At 34.0% G+C, this 20805-nt stretch overlaps 1 protein-coding gene across 1 annotated transcript in view; it reads left to right on the forward strand.

The window, feature by feature from the left end:
* The window catches only part of CAMK2D (calcium/calmodulin dependent protein kinase II delta), a 165627-nt gene that overhangs the window by 126037 nt on the left and 18785 nt on the right, over positions 1-20805 (forward strand). The window contains exons 9-17 of the mRNA XM_085309449.1: positions 1133-1143; positions 1568-1690; positions 2759-2842; positions 3739-3781; positions 8510-8547; positions 10071-10103; positions 14406-14465; positions 16060-16101; positions 18638-18686. Of these exons, the coding sequence (XP_085165575.1) occupies positions 1133-1143; positions 1568-1690; positions 2759-2842; positions 3739-3781; positions 8510-8547; positions 10071-10103; positions 14406-14465; positions 16060-16101; positions 18638-18686 (483 nt within the window). The remainder of the gene's footprint in view (positions 1-1132; positions 1144-1567; positions 1691-2758; positions 2843-3738; positions 3782-8509; positions 8548-10070; positions 10104-14405; positions 14466-16059; positions 16102-18637; positions 18687-20805) is intronic.

Consider the following 20805-nt stretch of genomic DNA (forward strand, 5'->3'; position numbering starts at 1 on the left):
GTATTGGTAATATTTATGATCTACTTGCTATGGTAAATACTGTTTTGGTAACCTGAAATTCATATGAATGGGAACATCCTATGCTAATTCAAATCTGATTTCCTTATGTTTGATTGTCTGACCCTTGTGTAGATCCTGCAAAGATTATGTTTTCCTGACAAGCCTGTTCAGACCTCTGTGTTTCTGTTAAGTATTTCCGAACTCCCAGATGCTTATGGTTTTTTCTTGTGGTTTATCGCTTAAACCAATCCATTATTCTAAATTGTTTTTATAATGTCTTGGGCTGTCTGAACACACACTGCAGTACTGTTGTATTGCCTACTTTTGTAAATACAAGCCAGCATAGAGGTACTCAAAGGAAATAGTTTCATTACCTGTATGTATGTTCCAACAATAAGCATTACAGCTATTGGTAATTATTTGGAAAATTGAATTGATATTTTGGTGACATGCATGAATTCTGCAATATCATCCATTTATACTAAGTTAGACAGACAGAGGGCTATTGATGCTCAAATTTAAGCCATTTGTGAATGCTAAAGAACGAAAGACACAGAARCTTTTATCTTTTAAGCTACTTATTTGAATCCAGTCCTGGAGCAATAATGACTGAAAAATGATTGTCGTGCTATGGCCTTTTAGTGGAAATGAATTTATGGTCTGTCTAGTCTTCTTCCTACTGAACAAGTAATCATACAGCAATGAACAGGATGACAGTGGGAATTACAGTTTCAGCTGAGAGGGAAGAAATGAGTAAATGCAGAGATTGAAATATGCATCTGTATTGTACATACATGGTACATACTTCTGAAGTACTTTGCCTAGATTATAGTAAATTTCCTATAATCTGAAAATAATCATTTTTTAATATTGGATACCTCAAAATGAAATGCTCAGGCTTAAGATCTATCAACACAAAAGCAGTAGACATGCGTATTTTTCATATGCATTTGGGTAGACATTTTGAGTGCATGTGTAAATATTTGGCTGAGCAAGGAGGTGTTAAATTAATGACTAATTAGATTTATACACCATAACTATACAGTTATCATGAAGATTGATTTGAAATAAAGCAAACAAGGAGATTGTATAATAATATGTAATATTTATATATTTATTAAACTGAAATAAGGATTGTATAAGGTACTACATGGTCATATGCCTCTGAGTTAATTAGATTTTGTTATTACAGAATCACAGAATCGGTAAGGTTGGAAGGGACCTCTGGAGATCTTCTAGTCTAACCTCCCTGCTCAAACAGGGTCACCTAGAGCACCTAGTTATTCCGCCTGCCATTGTTATTTTATCCTATGAATTTCAATCATGTTACTGTAAGCATAAATGCTGTGCATCTGAACCAAATCAATAAAAAATTAAAACAATAAAGGAGAAAAACACTATTTATAACACCAGCTAATTGTTCTAATGGTGGCAAACTGCTTTTTTTCTTAAAACTGTTAAGTTGCACTAGCAGTTAATATTACAAAAATAATATCAGTAAAAATCATTACATAAAGTCCTGTAGAGATCWTGCAAATTAATATACATATATATGTTTTTTCTTAAGTTTCCATCACCAGAGTGGGATACAGTGACTCCTGAAGCAAAAGACCTTATCAATAAAATGCTTACTATTAACCCAGCAAAACGTATCACAGCATCAGAAGCACTAAAGCATCCATGGATCTGTGTAAGTAATTTCAACTTATTTGACAAAATAATTTTACAGGCAGATCAATTTATAGTATTCTTCAGCATCCAGTGAAGGTGTTCAGAGAATAATTTTCGTCCTTATTCATGCTGTTCCATTGCATCTGTTTAAGTAGGAAGGTATAAAATTGTAATTATACAGATTTAGTCAGTAATATCATATATTGAGGTTTCAACCTGAGACGGAGTTTCAGAGAAGCAGACTCCTTTTCCTTAACTTCATGGTGCAGGGGTTTATCGCCTGAACTAGGCTGCAATACCTTCATGGTGTTACTGCATATTCTCAGGGAAAAATATACAGAAAGTCATTTTCAGTTGCATAATGCTTTACATCTTCATTTTTCTGTAACTATTACAATAAGCATGGAATTTAAAGGCAGAAGATAAAGGGACTTGTTATAAGTCAGTTTGCGAGTAATAGAAGCTACTTTTCTATTATTGGATCCAGCACCACTTTCCAAGTCTCAGTACTTGCTGCAGTTTGACTTTGCAGGTGGTCTTGGCTGATCCTTAGAAAATCACAGAGAGATCTATAGCTGGTGGTTCCCAAGCCTTTATTTGTTCTGATAGAYCATATTACCTTGCCTTAAAACTACAATGCAAATTAATTTGACTTGCAGGGAAAATGTAGATAGACTTGAGTGTCCTCTTTACTATTTCCTGCTGCTGTACTTGACCTAATATAACCAATGCTAAAAAAAAAAGCTTCCTTCTTGTTTTAAAGTATATTTTCTGAAACCATAATTGAGTATATTTCTTTGTTTATGTGTGTACTATGTAACCCAAATTCTAAGATTTTATATTTTTCTAAGTCCTTATTTATGTGGAAAAAATAATTAATTTCAGGACAACCTTACAGATGGGAAGCGCAGAGTATAAGTCCTTGATTTTGCTGATTTGGAGATTTTGCATAAAGGACAGTCACACGGGGTAGAAACTAAAGGCTTAAGGCTTGGACCRTGTGGGTTATAATATACATGTTTAACAGTGAATAAAATGCTARAGGTCTGCTTGGATGCATTAAAATAATTCCTTCTCCTTCTCTTAGCAACGTTCTACTGTTGCCTCTATGATGCACAGACAAGAGACAGTAGATTGCTTGAAGAAATTCAATGCAAGAAGAAAACTAAAGGTAAGAAAGAAAACTACAAGAATGAGGGGTTTTTTGAGAGATAAAACTGTAAGTTGGCTTCTGTTCCATTTGTAAGAGATGTCCCTATGTCCCTAGAGGAATTTCTTCTTGAATGTTACTGTCCTTATGAACAATTTGATAAATGATCTGCTTTTAATCATGAGAATCTTTAAGTTTTAACAAAGGTGAACAAAATGTAGCATGTCAGTTTAAACTATCCTGCTAAGTATTATAAACAATGTGATGCTAGACTCAATATATCCTTTTGCAAATCTGATTGCGTTTCTAGTCTGTTATGAAGGAGTGATTTAAGAGGGAATTTTTAAATGATTATTACATTATTTTGTTGGATTAAGAACGATAACAATTACCTTCATTTATGAAAAGTAAAAATATTCASTTGAAGGAAAAAAAAAATCCCTAAGGCTAATTCTTGTAGAGAATATCCTTTATTTTATTCTGATCAGCCAAGACAGGATAATTTTACAAATGTGAATGTTTCTGATCAGCACATTGCAAATGAACTCCTCTTCCTACCTCAGAAAAAAAAGATTATAAGCACACAAATCAAGCCAGTTTCATTTTCAGTTTTGTATTTTGCAATTGGCTGCAATTTGCCGATTGCTGTGCCTGTGAGTATCCAGGGTTTGTGCATTACATACTGACAGTTAGTAACTATCTGAGACTACCAAGTTGCTAAGAGGTGCGTACTTAAGCCTAGATTACAGTTTATGGATTCACAGCATCATGTGTGACAGATAATGCACAGAAATTCCATTGTTTCAAGGTTAATTCAGCAACTCATGCAATTTAAGACTGTTTTCCTTCGTGTTGGGTTTGGATTCAGAATTTTACAGAAGTTTAATACTAATTTGAGAAAATATATCTGTATACAGGGGGCCATTTTGACAACTATGCTGGCTACCAGAAATTTCTCAGGTATGTTCATTGAGCTCCAGATTCATATGGCCTCGTTTTTTTGGCGTAAGTGATGAATAATTAGGATTTATGTAGTATGGAGGGACCTTTATTGCTGAGGAGCATGTAAATATGATACATCTAAATTGTTTCTTTTTCAGAAACATACAAGAAAATTAAAATATTTAGGCCAAATTGAATCTTTTCTAGCTGCCTTTGGCTAATGCAATATTTCAGTGGAAAGTGTGTTCCATCTCATTACTTTTTTAGTGTTATCTGTGGTATCTTGTTGAAAGATAGACAGTATTTTCCTGGGTATTTGGATGGAGGAAATTGAAAATAATACATGTAATTCTATTTGTGTAAATGTGATCAAACAAAGTTTAGAAAGTTATTTGGTTTTATATAACTGAAATCTCATTCTGGGATTTGATTGTATCTTGTATTAAAAAAAGATAAGTTCATTCTTTATTACTTTGCTAAGGAGTAAGAAATATATTAAAATTGGTCCATCTTCTCCCTCTCTTTTAATTGTAGTGTGATATAATGAGGTGTTTCCTACTTATGAAATAATTTTCTAATTAGTGTACATGGAAGTTTAGGTGTTCATACTAAATAAACTTCAATGAGGAGAGCCAAAATATGTTTCCTGTTAGTAGAATTGGAATTTCCTGAATAACAGTATTACCAAAATTTTGATGGTATGCCAAATTTTTCATTTGCCATTCAAGATTTTAAGTGAATAGTGAAAAATAATACCAAATTTAAAACTCTGTAATGTGCAATTCCTCCTACTCTGTGATGTAACCGTTGGAGTGTAACTGAAATTAATTTACAGATAAAAACATGGTAGTACTTTTGGCATGTTTTGARTAATAATAATAAGCACTGAATTATTCAAAATAAGTTAAAGAATTATGAAAGAACAGTTTGTTCTGTTTGCATAATATTTAAAATACATACCRTCTTTCTGTGTTAGGTTCCTACATTTAACATATACCTGTAATAAAGAAAACTACATTTCTGTAAATTACATTAGGTTCATGCTTAATGGATTGCTGGTAACTCATTTCCTTTTAAAGGTGGTAATGCTGTAAGTTGCATATCTTGTAAAAATGAATTACTTTAAAATATCAAACAGATGTCATTTTTCACCACTTCATAGCTGTCACAGTCGGTATATGTAAGGGTCAATTTCAACTTTCATGAAAGAAAAAAAGCCAAAATCGTTTTCAAACGTTGTATCGACATGAAAAGCAAATAGGGTTTTTGGCTTTGTTTCGGATTTTTTTCACGTATCATCTCTGTTTTATACCATAATGATGTGTAATGACATTTTACTTTCCAAGTTGTTTATTCATTATGTTCATTGCAAACGCATGTTTTTGAAGGTCATTTGTCCATAACAAAGTCGTTATAAAAGTGTTTTATTTTCCTTTTTCTTTCTTCCTTTTATGTGGAATGTGTATTTCTTGTGAGGTAAGACCCTCAGCACGTGAAAGGAACATCTTTTTTCTCTTCTGAATCAAAATTGCTGTTTGCCCTAAATCACTCTAATTTCTTCATGTTGTCACAAATGCCATTTCTTTTCAGTTTTCCTTCTGGCTTATTAGCACTACATAGGTTTTACTTATAGCTTTTGCTTGTTGTTGCAAAAAATCTTTCATTGTGAGCTTAATTTAGAATATGCTAATAGCTTTGCTACTGCAAATTCTTTAAATATTTGATCTGTATACAGTGTCTGTGCTTAGAGAAAGATGCATTAACATATTCTTAAAAATACGTTCCAAACCAAAGACAACAATGGCAAAAGCAGTTCAGTAAGAAGTATGTCCTCTAACATAACATACTGCATAATAATCCATGCTAGAAACATTTCAAAGGACATGCTGGCAATACCGTAAAAATAGTACTTGTATTACTGCTTTTGCTACCCTCATTTGACTTGTTTTTATTTACCTTTTTGCATAAAACATGCAATGTTTCTTAAGCTTTGAAAAAACTCAAAAATTACGTACAAAAGTGTAGTGAAAGGGCCTACTTTGTTATGAACAGCAGCCTGTAAAAATTAATTTATATTTTCCCATATTTTTGTGAGCTCTAACAGTATAAAGCAGATTTGGAAAGGAATGAACTTACGGGTGTTTTGGCCTTAGGCTTTAGAAATATCCCCCCTCCTTTCCATAAATTAATTTCAGAAGTTAATAGAGTTCCCAAACATTTGTATTGTCGTAAAGTCTAACGATTGCATTGAGTTCAAGGCCKCATTGCTTCACGTTCTGTAAGCACACATTACAACAGGAAGTATCCTGTCTCAAAAGCTTATGTAAAACACTTTATTTTAAATGTTAATTTTACATGTTTATCTTATATAAAAACATACTGTATTTCTGTTACATAATACAAATGTATTTTTGTTAATCTTAGCTGGAAATCACTGGCCTTGTCACATTTTAGTAGTGTTTGCTAATGTCCATAATTGTTAAAATGTATTTGGAGGATTGATAAACGTTCGTTAAATTAAAAACATTAACTTGACCTCATTTTCCAGTTTTAATGTGAACAGTACAATAACGAACATTAGCTATTTCTGTACAGTTTCTGGGGTGATTTTACATTTTCTGCACTCTGAACAAGGCTAAATGAACACTTGATGCAGATACAGTTGGTGAATAAGTGAATAAGCCACAAATACGGAAATGAGCTTCAAGTTTAAACCACGCAGTCATTAACTCCAGGGAAATATGAATTAAATTGTATCTCAAGAAACTCTGTCACTGGAACAGGCCCAATACAGTTCCTGACAGAAAAATATTTCGTCCCTTTTCCCCCCTGTCATGTCAATATTGCCTGAAAAAGAAAAAAACRAACACCACATATCAGATCATGTGCAGAATAAGGATACAGATCAGAACTGCTTTATCAACATACAAAACCTTCTTCCCCTTCTCAGCAATACCCAGAGCCATGCTCAGCCTATCCAGCCAACTAGTTTTATCACTTCACTTGTGTGCTTAGTAATTCATCCCAAGTGTGTTGAATAGAAATAGAAGATGTAAAGCCTCTGTGTGTGTGTGTGTGTGTGTGTGTACATATATATATATATATATATATATATATATGCACAAAGGCATGACCGCCGTAGCGTGAAGTAGATTCAAAAGGTTAACCTGACGTGTTCCTCTGAAGCATTTAGCTTTTCTTATTTTTCCCTAACAATGCTAAATGGAGAGGGAAACAAATGTCGGTAACCTGTCATTAGAAGCATGTACTATTTTAAGTAACACAGAATATTGTCAGTGCAAGAGGAGGGAGGCTGAAATGTATGATGTTGTCTTCCTTTCCCCTTCTCATTCCTCTCTCCAAAATCCTGAAATAGTTTGAACAACCTCAGGCCTGCAAAGCCCAATCATTTCATTTTTCTAAAAGAGGAAGAATACCTATGAGGGTCAAGTTCCATATCATGTTTCTCTYCTGTTGGTTACACCAGATTTTTAGCCTGAAACATTTCTCCAGCAGAAAGGCTTCCTAATTCTAAGCAAAACTGTATATAGAACAGCACCTTCCTTGCAACCTAAACTACGATGTATTTTCTAATAGGAAGACAAGTTCATAACAACAAGTAAAATTGCCAAGCTCATTTTTATAGTTCACTATTCTTCTGTTCTTTGACAGACTCAGCAAGCATTTACACTTAGGAATAGTTTATCTGAATTTGGTAGGTCTCCCAGCATGTATATTTGCTGCAAATGTTCACAAGTTGAGGGTTTTGGTTTGCTTGCTTGCACATTAGCCCTCACAATTTAGTAATGTAGACTAGTTTGACCCAGTTTATGTGGCAAGATTTAAGCCTAATACACCTGCAAATCAAAATTGTGACAAATAAAATCTTCCCCATCAGATCGGATTGAAATTATAAACAAACTAAAAGCTTGTTCTAAAGAAATTTAACTGATCAGGGTGCAATATGGTTCAGAAAGTCATAGGTTTTCTTCATTAGAAATTGAAGCACAACAATCATTCTTAATTATTAACCCCCCAAGAAGCACCCCTCTGAAGCAAAACTTCACTAGCAGATTGTTTTTCCTTCTGTAGTTGTAACCTCCTAGTCCTTTTCTGTGAGGTGACTGATACTGTCATCACGGGAARTCCCCAAAGGACTCAAAAAGTGTTACTCAAAAGTGTTCTTTTATAATGCAATTCACTTTTCATTTAATGGAATAGATAGTCATGTACCTCATTATACTTCTATGGTACCATACCTCATCGATTAGCTGTTGCTTACTCTTATTTCATTCTCATATTAATAAGATTATTAAGATAACAGCGAGCTATGCAGATATCATATCGAAGTCCCTGCCATCAGAACAGTACTGCTTCATAGTCATTATTGAACTATCCCTGTCAACAGTTGTAAACATATTTTAGTTAAGAAAATGAATGTATCCAAAACTGCTTCTCTTACMCATAGCCTACTTCTGCTTCTTTTATGACCCCCAGTAGTTCCTAACAATTAGGTTTATCATTGTATAATTACCAACAACTTTAATTAATAGAGAAGAAATATTACACTTCAGTATTTGTAGTTTTTTAAATACTATGARTATCTTGTTTGCTTTACTTAGAGCAGCAAAGAGAGGAGATTGAAACTGAAAATGTAGACGGGGAGGGGGAATGGGAGTTTGCTGCACAGCTGATTGACCTCGGTAGTAACCAGCTGATACTGAAATTRTTTCTCTCATTTTGCAGCAGCTAAGAGTTTGTTGAAAAAGCCAGATGGAGTCAAGGTAGGTTAAATATACACTTTAAAATGTATTTTCTTATTCACTATCTGTAACTTCTGCCAATTTTTAGAATTGAATATGGTTATCTCTTTTCTTTATAGAATTTAATTGTTTCTTAGTGCCTATTTGAAGTGATTAAAGTTGGGTGAAAAACTTTAAAAAATGAAATAAAAGGAATAGTTGAAAAACAAGCATTTTAATAAGTGGAAAATAGAAAACTGCTGGAGAAAGAATGCTTTGCTTGCAATTGCGGTAGAGGATGRTTGTATAGTTAATGACTCAGTGTTATTAATTGTCTTATAAATGATGTTTTGGTGGTAGGCATGTTAGTGTTTTAGGTACTGGTGCTTCTTGACAGCATTATTGCCTTCATGTTTCCCCTTGATTTTTCATTAGATTTCATGGAAGGTCAAAAGTTTATTGTTAGACTTGGCTCCACATGAAYTGTATTTTACCAGGTGTCCTTGGTACATTTGGCAGAACTTAAGGGGTTTGATATGTCAACAAATAAGTTTGTCCTGACTAATAGACATTACTAAGAAGGGAACATTTTGGCAGCTTTCATACATAATTTAGAGTTCCTATTCTCATGTCACCAGATACTGCAGGAGGAGAGATGCTTCACAAATGAACATTCTGGATAAATACTTTGAAAAACAACCAGAAAAAAAAATCACTCAGCAGTGAAAAATGTTTTTTTCTTTTCTTGGAGGACTCCTGAAGAGTAAAATAAGTGCTTTGAGTTTTCATTACGTGATTTGAAAGATTTTTTTTTTTTTTTTTTTGGTGCCCTATGTATTTTCTCAGGAGTGTGTCTTTGACCTGAATTTTAATTTCATATTTAATCTTAACTTTTTACTCAAATGAAACATTGTGTACTTAAATATCAGATTCATAGTATCTTGTCTCTGCTCTCCCAAATATGCACACTTTCCCCGTCAAAATAGTCTTGAGACTGACTTCAAATGAAGCAAGCACACTTCGATTTCAGCGCTTCTCATTGATAAGTAGTAGATATCTTAGTTGTATGGAGAAGCACATCATCTGTACTATTCTGTTATTTTGGTGGAAAACCCTTAATGTCTTTCATTGTGGAATATTTAAATTGTATGTACTCCGGCTCAATAGCTTTTCCTGTTTAAATATCATTCCTCCTACAGGTCTACAGTAGTATTTGTTATATCTTAATTTTGATAATAATACAACAATTGTTGCCAAAATTTTGCCTAAATTACGCTTGTTGGGCTTTGATACTTCAGTTTTCAGCAWGTTTTATGTATCTGCTGTTTTCCTGTGTGTTTATGTGGAGCAAAGAGAGTAAATATACATCTGGGGAGGTCTATTTTCATCTTTTCTTTTATTGAGAGACTATATTCTCCATAGCATTTTTCTGCCCCTTTCTACAGCTTAAGCTGTCTTAAAAATACAACAAAAAAACAGAAATATGCTGTTCTCCATGCATTGCTACTTTAAATCCAACCAGTCACGTTTTCTTCTTTTCCTTTCTCTTTGACTGGTCAATTCAGAAAAGGAAGTCCAGTTCGAGTGTTCAGATGATGGTGAGGATCTTTATCTGACAGATTTTTCCTCCTGTGAAACGTTCACACTTAGAAATCAAGTAGTTGCATTTATTTTTGTTAACATATTGTGAGAAGTGCAAGACTTTAAAATACAATCTTGTGAATTTTAAGCCTGCAGTTGCTGTATGCCATCCACAGTGAATTGTTCTGCAGTTCTTTCTAGCAAGTTTTTTTACTTTTTTTAGCTGGGGACATGTAAATACAAAAAAGTAGATGTAACATTGGCCAATGCAGCTGTCCTTAGTTGATAAAAATAGCAGCAATACAGTTATCTTATAACAGCCTTCCATTAGTTTTTAAAATCTTTGTATATTAAAAGCTAATAATATTAATATAATGTAACACAAACTACATTGCTGTACATAGTGAAATAGTGTAGCTTTAATCGAGCAATTACAGGCCAGAATGCAATGCTAAATGCTCAGGAGTCAAAAAACGACTCCACAACCTTTCCATAATACGCTTTGCTAGCTAACTCCCTTCACAGCTCAGGGGGTTGTCACAAGATGTCCCAACTGACTGTCAGTCTCTCTAACTTCTCTTCCTCCTTGACTTACTCTATAGTTTTGTGTTCATTTGGCCTCTGTGCCTCCATATGGCAACTCATTATATTCCTGTGTATTGTGGCTTTGAACCTGAAGTTGGAGGTGTTCATGATGATCTGCTGTGATGTCCCAGCCAGCCTCTGTTGCTGCTGAAGGTAGAGAGAAGGCAAATGTTCATCACTCACACCTTTCTCTGAGAAGCACAGAAGTCCTTGAAAAGTAAAAAGTACTAGTCAGATCTGARTAGGCATGCAGTTACATAGCTAAATATTTTGTTCTTCTCTAGATGAATGTAGAATTTCAGTGAAAGAGTGTCAATGGTAATAGTGCCCCAATGGGGGAAAGAGGACAGGTGCAGYGGGGATATTTATAGTATCCCAAACATGAAATATGCTTTAATTCTTTGGTTTCAAAAGTATTCTGTGGAAGATTAAGTCCCAAGATACAAGTTTTTGTTTTCAAAATATTTTTATAAAACACTGAAAAAAATCATAAATGACTCTACTGTCATGCCCAATTGTTCAGTGTGTTTGTTTGCATCTGTCCTGTACTACTATCAAACCTAAAAGAGTGGCTTTTGACAAGTAATGCTTTAGTATAAAAGTTTTTCTTCCTCACCACAAATAGATCACTGCTTCAGTATAATTTAAATTTAGAATGGTTGTTACACATGAAAATATTTTACTCCTTTTGGAATAGCTTCTCTTTTCTGTTGAAATACATGCAAAATAGATAAGTGTGTGTGTGTTCATATATCTTAACAAGAAAATCTCATGTATATGTTGCAGGAGAGAGGGAGAAAATATTCAGGCTTGCTGCTGTTTTCTCTCTAAGCTTGAAAGGGTTTTGTACAGAAGAAATAACTTTGTTTTGAATTACATTATCTCTTTCTGCTTTTAGTAATGAATGCTGAATTCTTGATATGTTACTAATAAGTTTTGAATATATTTCCTGCAGTTTTCAGCAGTAGCTGTAATGGATATTGTTTATTTTTATAGGACTTTCACCAAGGGAGTATGGACCCAAGCCTGCTCTCCTTACTCAGGCAAAATTGGAGTTAAAATTTGATTAACCTATTTTCATTATGTATTCAGCAACAAACATTTTTTTGGCATATCACTTTATTTTTGGTATTAAGCTACTACTGAATGGGACTGTATGAAATCTGGTGAAATCTCCATTTCCTTCCTCATGTTTTTRCTTTGTGTGTATTTGTGTCTTTTATTAGTTACTTTTTGTTGGTAGTGTCTTGATGATAAGCTGTCACCAACATATAAACTTTTAGTTATACAAATTGATATATGATTTTTTTCTCTTATCTTTGAAGATAGGGTATGCCATCAAGCAGTGTTGTACGTGTGCTTGCTACTCCATAATTCTCCTATAGAATTTCCGTTTTTTGAAGTGGTTGGGGGATTTTTTTAAAGAAAGGTTTTCCTGAGTAAGGACTTCAGGTTTTGCCAATCTCCCAGTCCCATAATTATCTAAGCAAGTTAGTTGTTATATAAAATACTCGCTAATACTTACATCTGAAAAAGCTACCTGTGAATGTCGTTACGCACCAAGGTATTCTTTCTCCCCCTATGCTGAGTTCAGAGAGCCTTGCAGCTTCGGGCTGAAATTGCACTTGGAATACACAATTGTGAATAGATAAATGAAACTTATTTGGCAATAACTAGTGTAAGCTGGAGCATAGAGTAAACACTTGGAATTCAATAATCACTTGTATTTTTCTTAATGACAATTTCGGTAGAAAGGCCAGTGTTAGAAAAATACAGATGTCTTATCCTCCTGCTGTAGAACACTATTAACTTCGATTATAAATCAAAGAAAAATATTTTTATCCGGTGTGGGAGAATGGTCCTATCATAAATATTGCTAAATAAGATTTAGTATGGAAATAATATTCTTCTGGCATTAACTAATTAGGCTGCAGAAGATTCCTGAAAGACAAGATAAATGCTAGTTAAAATGAGGAAGTTTTTACTCTGGAATGRATTAATGCAAACCTTATCTTCATTTCCATAATCTAGGCATGTCCTAAGTAAGACCTGAATTTAGCTGCAGATTTCATTCCTCCAGTCAGTGAGTCAGCTGCCCTACCTRTACCAAAGTAAAATAATAATGGAARACTGCTGAGGGTATTAAGTTCAGTGGATTTCCTGAGAGGTGCAAACTTCTGAAGGCTCAAATTTAGCAAAGGCTTATCACTGACAAAACTTACAGAGCCTGCACTTCTGAGGAGTTCAGTGCTTGATCTGAGACTACAGGATCGTTGAGAATCTTAAATTAAAAATTAGATGTTTCTTACACAGYTCAGTTTAGTCCACTGTTCTAGGACTTTCCCTTTCTTTATGCCTTTTCATATATATTACTGGGGACGTCATCATTTTCTAATTGATTTTAGAAAGGCTTTTCTTTAAGAAGAAAAAAATACCTCACAAGCTGGTTCAGAGTATTGCTAGAATTTGTTTCTTTAAATGATGTAGTTACTTTTTTACAAAAAAATCAATTAATGAAAGAATTATGTATTTTTGTTCATTTGCTTTGTGTGTTTAATGTTAAGTAGTGTGAATARAAGGTTCAGTACAATTTTGGGGGGATCAAAGTCTTTTCAAACTGTATATCTTTATATAGCTTTGAATGCTGTTTTGGACTGCTCTTGTTAAAAACAGACATGACCAAAACATTTCTGAAAAACTTTTCTAAATAATTGTTGAAGACAAAAATGATGTTTTAAACTGGTTTTGCATATACTTTAATATTGCTTCCTAGTATATGTAAAAAGTAGTTTGATACCTGATATTTAATATTTTTCTACTTCTCACGCCACAGTATTCATGAAARTGAATTTTAAAAGTGGACTTAAAGAATCAGATACATTTGAACTTATTCTTTACATCTTTTTTGAAATACAAGTTTGTATTAAATAGAAGGCCAGTCTTGTGAAGATACAGTACTGTGCTAAGCTGAAGAACTAGCATGACTATCCACATGAAGAGTTAAGCAGATTTCTTTGTGGATTAAGACTGCAGAAACTGTATAGTATGGAACCTGATACTTTCAGGGTAGGGTACCAAAAGTGAAAAGCTGATACGCAGTTACTGCAACATTCTTGAGACTGGAAAAATCACAGCTGGAAGTTATTTTTGTCTAAAATAACACAAAAAAAGCTAAAGAGGCACCAATCTATTTCCAATATCAGTTAYGTTTATGAAATTACATTCCAAGAAGTCAGTAGAACTATAGCTTTCTAAAGAGCTATGAGGAATCAAATACTATTTATGCTGGTGATTGATAATTAGAAATAAAGTGTAACTGAGTTGCAGTTATTTAATACTGTTGCATAATTAGAAATCACAATGGCAATTTTGGACTCTGTTTAAACCAATATTATTTTTGTATTTTTCTCATATGTATTTAGCTGCTTTCTAAAGGCTCTCTGTTCTTTTAAGTGTCACAGCTGAAGTCATCTATACCTTATATAGAAGTTCCTAGAGTGCATCTAAAAACATGTAGCTAGCATGTTTGGGGGAGTCACAGCTAGCTATCAAAGCTATTGTTAGTGTTCCTTTCAAGTTCATAAGTTCATCTTTCTGTGATTCTTTATTTCCATATCTATATCTATATATAGATATCTATATCTGTATATACATGTTCTATACAGAGAGATATAGATACAGTGCCTGCTGCAAGTTCTAAGGCTTGTCTGTTTCTATTTTCTGCATACCTACAGATAAACAACAAAGCCAACGTGGTAACCAGCCCCAAGGAAAATATTCCTACCCCGGCGCTGGTATACCTGGAATCTTCCTTTTCATGCTATCTGGAAGTTTTGGACTGTTTTCTGTTTGTTCTTTCTCCATTTTTGCTTTTCTATGTGTTTACTCAGTTTGCTTTCTAAAAACAGGTTTTGAGAAAACAAGTTTTTGTTTGAATTATACTTTCCTTTTTTGTGAGGAAGTCCATTGTTAAGCAGTGTATTTATTAATAGAAAATGTTAAATGGACGCTGGATGCAGTAGAGTTATAGCATTCATATTTGTAGTTGAATTTTTGCATGCTGTGCCAGAAAGTGAGTAGAATGCACTTCATGTTGCTCTTAGCTGTTTGCGTGGTGATTGTTTCAATTTTTTAATGCTACTTTTTTGCCCCAAAAAAACTCTTACTATTTTCTTTCTTTCTTTCTCTCTCTTTTTTTTTTTTTTTTTCTTCTTTGCTTTAATATAAGTACTGATATCAAGGAGAGCTAACAGGATTATTGCCAGGCAACCATAAAAGAGACCTTATTCAGATTTTCATTCTGTAAAACTCAGCAGGACTTTGCAAGTCTACTCTTACTGGGATCTAGAGGCATCTAGTTCTAAAGTTTTTTGTTAGTTTCTCTTACACTTAAATCTGTAGGAGATATTGCCCTCTAATATTGTCTGCAGGGAACATATAACTAATTAGAGAACTGTTCATGAATATTTATATCACAATCTTACTTCTGTTAGTAGCTCCAATTTGTTGAGCATACATGTGCCACAGGGCTTACAAATATAAATGCTAGTGCATAAGTACCTGATTTTGTGAAGTATTGTTTTCCATATGATTGAAGCTTTGAAACATATATACAAAACACACTCTGGGAGAGATTTTTCCTGTTGGCTCTTTCTGTGCCACTCACAATGAAGTGTATGTTCCTAAGTAATTTCCAAGCACTTTTTCAGGTTTTATGTAAGAGTACACGGAAGGCAGTTCACAGACATCGCCATATACAATAGTCCAAGCTGAAAGTGTGCTGACTATCTGTCTGCTATTTCAAGCAATTTTTTGGGGGGGAGGGGGGGGAGGGGGTGGAGAAGGAGGGGGGAAATTTGGGGAAATTGCATTCTAAAATGACACAAAGACCTCCCACTTACTCTATGTGCTCTGCCAGGGTAGCAATTGATAATAATGTACCTGTTTCTTCCTCAGTCCTTATTAGTCCATCCATATTTTTATTTGATCACTTTTGTATTAATACTAATGCAAGCAACAACCATGCTTAAAGGAAAGAGGGCATAGTTCCTCACGTTAGCAGCTCAGACAAGAAAAGGAGCAAAGCATTTAGTATGAGATCTTATGAAAGAAAGAGCCTCTTAGGTCTCCAGAGCTTCAAAGCCCTGTGTATGTTGATCATGAATAAGGTCTTTGCATGCTGCTGAATTAAGAGAGGTGGTCATTTTTTGCTGGCTTGCTGGTTGAGGAAATCTTTATATCCAGTTTCATCTACTGGCAACAGTTAACATTTGTTATAGCTCTTATCACTGTAGCATTTGTGAGCTGGCTCTTCTTGCACGCCCTCACACTAACAAGAATGTGTTTACCAATGAGAATTGTTTTTCTCTTTATTTTGTTCTTGCTCAGGAGCCCCAAACTACAGTAATCCACAATCCCGATGGAAATAAGGTATTCAGAAAGAAACGACTCCATCTTGCTTGTCCAAACCATGCATTTCATCCACTATGCTAAAGCAGAATAGGGTCATATCCAGAATTTATCAAGGAAAATCTCGTTCCTGTATTTGTCACCCCTGGTGTCTCTTGAGCCTGTTTCATCTGTGTTTTGTTCCTGCTGCGTGCATTCTGTGGTCACTGAGCTTCTGAAACTCTTGGGGGAATCAGTAGGGGTTGACCATCTTCGGTAGCCTATACAATCGAGCTTGGGGGTATTGTTTATTTCTTGTTTCAGACAAAAATTTCCATGTTCTAAATAAAACAAAAGAATGCTGTTCTCAGAGCGCGGTGAGATTATATCAAAGACTTTTATTTGGAGTTGTCACCTCAGCTAAAGGCATACTTAAAGCTCTTCCCATCTACTGGTTCTCAGCATGCTTGTACACCATGCTGTGACATGTCTTTCACACAAGGCTTTGGTTTTCTTCCATAACATCACTGAGCAGTTTCAAAAAAATTTAACATTTCAAGTGATAAGGAACTCTTTTGATTTTTATACATTTTTCATGCTGTTTTCTTTTTTTCCTGTGTATTGTAGTGTTTATGTTTGGCAGCTGATTCCTAAAATATGTTTTCTTTTATTTTTTTTTCATGCATGGACTTGAAAAGGGCCAGGAAATACCATCATTTCCATATAACACATGTTCCTACATTTCCTGCGAAGAATTTCTTTTCAAAACAAATTTCACTGATTTCACTGTTTGCAGTATTGACTTTAGACTAGCTAAACATTATGACAATTTTCTTCATTACCTATAGTTATTGTATATGTAAAGGATTGAATCTGAGTGAAAAAATAACGCATGCAGACATCTCTCAAGCATGGAAGAAGCGTTGATAGTGTGTATCGTGCTTGTATATTCCATTTGTTTGTGTCTTGCATTTGTAGAACTGAGCTTTAATTTTCATCCTACTACTCTTTCAACTCCCAAAGCTTATACACATAGGCAACAAACAGCCTATATTTGAATTCTAGTCTAATCTTTATCACTAAAGCTACTAAAGCCCTCCCCCAAAACCCCAATAAAATATTGGCATGACTACATCTACTTGACTTTATTATATAATTACTAGAAATTCAGATATTTAATGTCCCAAAAGGTCACAGTAGACAAGCAAACCACTCAGTGTCGAGAGTTGCTCCTAAATTTCTTTGTTTGAAAAACTCAGTATTATACTATGGCAAATGGAGTGGATGCTTCAATATTACAGGCAACATCTGCCGTGAGAGCTTGTGCATGGTGTTTACCATTTGTATGYGTATGGAGTTTTTATTTACCTATATGTACTCTGTCTAGTATATGTAACTGATAGAGCATGATACATCTGTGTAGAGTGAAACAGCTAACACCAGCCAGTATAGGAGAAGCATGATGACTTGTTTCATTTGTGTGTGGATTGATTCATGTAGTTTTCTTTATGGATGCATATACATTTTTGGTTTTAAGGTCTGAATAATGCATTAACTGTTTCAAACATTCGTTTGACTCAGTAAGGGGCACTGTCAAATTTATTTTGTATTCCTCAATTATAAAAACTTTCTAAGAACTGAAAACAATACCACTCCTATCTTCCATCTCTCAGGTAAAAATAACCCGCCTAATTATTTTTGTTATTTAGCTGACTAAAAAAGTGGACAAATAGAAAATCAAGCTTAAAAACTATCAGGCTTTTTAAAGAATGGGTGCCTATTAAGTTTGACAATGTCCTTTTGAATTTATCCCTAACATTTCATGTTTCCGGTAATTCATGAAAGACTAAAATACAGCGTCCTTGCCTTTTTAACAGGGTAGTGGTTTAAATATAACTGTCTGATAGTCAAGTCACTCCTCTGGATGGCTGGATGTTTGAACATTACTTCTACAAAGATACATTAGTTTATCGTAGTTGTCCTCATAAATTTATCAATTCTCTCTTTCCTTCAAATTTTTATCACAAAAACAGTATAAAAATATGAAAATTACATTAAAAATTGTATCCAGTTTTATTAAGATCACTGGGAACCTTTCTGTTGTTTTAGTATACATTGCATCAAGTCTTAGGAGAAAAAAAAAAAAACTTGCAAATTGTAGCATGCAGAAGTCTGCATATTTAAAAATTGGAATGGAATGACTTGTTTTACACAGTTTGTTAATCACTAAGCTTAAAGTGGCAAGGTCTTCTCCCTGGCTGACGTAATTCATATAACATTTCAGATAGACTTTGTACAGTTGGATGTTGAAGTAAAACAAATTTCCTTTACATTCCTGTGAAGTCAAAACATTAGGCAGCAGGAAGCGTGTTTATGTTCCCTTTTGAAATGAATGGGAATGTTTGACCTCGCTTTCAGATGGGAACATCTCAATCTGTGTGTGACCGTTTGTTTGTGAATTACATCCCACTCGGCTTCAAGGCTTTGCATGATCTCTATAACTAACTGTACTTTTCATAGGAACACAAATAAGACTTGGCATATTTTATATATTCTACTTATATTTACTTCTCAACAGGAATCAACAGAGAGTTCCAATACAACCATTGAAGATGAAGATGTGAAAGGTATGATTGTTAATTTTTGAATTATTTGAATTCATTTCATTAGGCAATTAGAAAGAGAGGCTCCTAAGGAATCTTAAGGGAGAATGATTTCCCCCCCCCCCCTTGTGTTAATTAAATGGGTTTTACACATTACATTCCTTCTGACATTTTCAGGTTTAATGCTGAGTTTTCATTTACCAAAATGCAGTTTGTATGGTTCTTTTGGAATGAAGAATATAAAGTTAGTGCTTGTTACTTAAAATGTTAGTCCAGTAATAATAGAAGTAGCTTAAGAATTTGTAATTCAGTGCTTTCTACCTCTGGTTTAATTCATGTACTTTTAGCGTGTGCAAAGGGGGTTTTTTTTGTTTGTTTTTCGTTTTTTGAGGTCACCATTGTAATATTTATTCTGTTCAGATGCCAGTGTTTCTTTGTGTTTCTCTTCTGTTTTGGCTATACAGTTATTTCAGTTGACTTTTATTTTTCAAAAAACTATTCTTTTTTTCCTTTTTTTCCCCCAAATATTATCCTGTGATTTTATTCATACTTATTTTAATAATATTTTGTTTTAAAAACTGTATTGGGTTTGTAAATGATTGCTTCATAGAGAGATTGTTTTTTAGCAGCAAAGAGYGATGTTATACGTACAGTTGAAACACAAGCTGGAGATGATAGTAAAAAAAAATAAGAGAATAGAAGAGMGAAGGTGAAAATTCTCAGTTAACTGTTTTAGTATAAGGTATGCTCTATGTCGTAAGTAGTAAAGTGCCCATAGGAGTTACCATTACTGTGGGTGTTCGCAGATCTGTGCAGAGATTTGAACATGCTGGAGATCTTTGGCTGCAAAAGAGTATAGGAGTGTTTTAGGATTTAGAAGAGAATCAAAGTAGTTTGAATTGTATCCCCTCCAAAAAAAAAAAAAAAATCTGGTGTTTTGTTTCTAGTTGGTAGAACAGATGCTATCCATGTTTGATAAAAATTTCAGTCTAGCCAGAATAACAGACTGATACATGTCCTGTTTTAGGACTCACTGGCATTTGCTAATCAAACRTTTCACAAAGAATACACGATAGCCTGATTTCCTTAATGAGACAGACCACTGTCTGAGCTATAGTCCAGAATCCAGATTAGCATCATTAACCTGGCAATAATGTGTATACTTCCTGTCCAGAGCAAATAATTTCTTTGGTTAATGAGGAAAGAGCACATTTACACGAAGTCTCTAAAGGCAAGCGGATTCCAATTCCACTCTCCTAACATGCATTATCAAATCTTTTCCAGAGCTCATATAGCATATTTGTTATTCTGCTGAATTTATTTTTATATTTCAAGTATTTTAGCATCTATCATTTTAGCAGAATCAATAGCATAGAAGAGATTTTAAATATTCACATAATCTTTCATCTTGAGAAGATGCTAGTTGAYTATTCTGTTGCTGCAAATGTGAACCAGGCGGTCAGGAATGGCAACATGATTATAAAAGCTAATTCCAGCCCTATGCTCCATAAGGGAAGAGCAAAACAACAACAACATTCCCATCCTTTATGCAAAAATTCCTCAACTATCCAAATTTTAATTACTTATTTATGAGCTAGTTTCCTTCTCTTTCTGATACACTTTGAAAAATGTTATATTGAATGTATCCTTATTGTTCTCTTAATTGTCTTCCACTAATGAGAATGAGGAAAGTCTTGAGAGCAGAGGAACAAATTTATTTCAGGATAAACTTAGCCATTCAACTTCTTTTATGTTACCGAGAGTTACTGCGCAAATGTAAGACCAACAAACAAAATTGGAAATAYGCTTTGGAGAAATACCTGAGGCCATCCTTTCTGTGTAACAGTTTGTGTTCTGTAGAATTTTTATAAGCTTTCATCCACAAAGTAAGGAACTTGAATTTTTGAAGACTGAAATTCACTGTCTGTGGTTTGGGTAGTTGTAACATACCATTCATTAAAAGGAGAATAAAATTAAAATTTCCTTAGAATAGTAAAGCATTTTTTAAAAATCCATTATTTCTTGTAGATTGATGATTCTTCATTAGCTATTTTTAAGACCATACAGCTTTTAGATATTGGGTGCATTTCTACTCTAATCGTGCAAAAACAGGATTAAGGGTTTGTAATTTCTGTGTACTCCT

The sequence above is a fragment of the Rhea americana genome, unplaced genomic scaffold (assembly GCF_003343005.1).
Source record: "Rhea americana isolate MKP2758 unplaced genomic scaffold, rheAme1 scaffold_106, whole genome shotgun sequence".
Classification (NCBI taxonomy): domain Eukaryota; kingdom Metazoa; phylum Chordata; class Aves; order Rheiformes; family Rheidae; genus Rhea; species Rhea americana.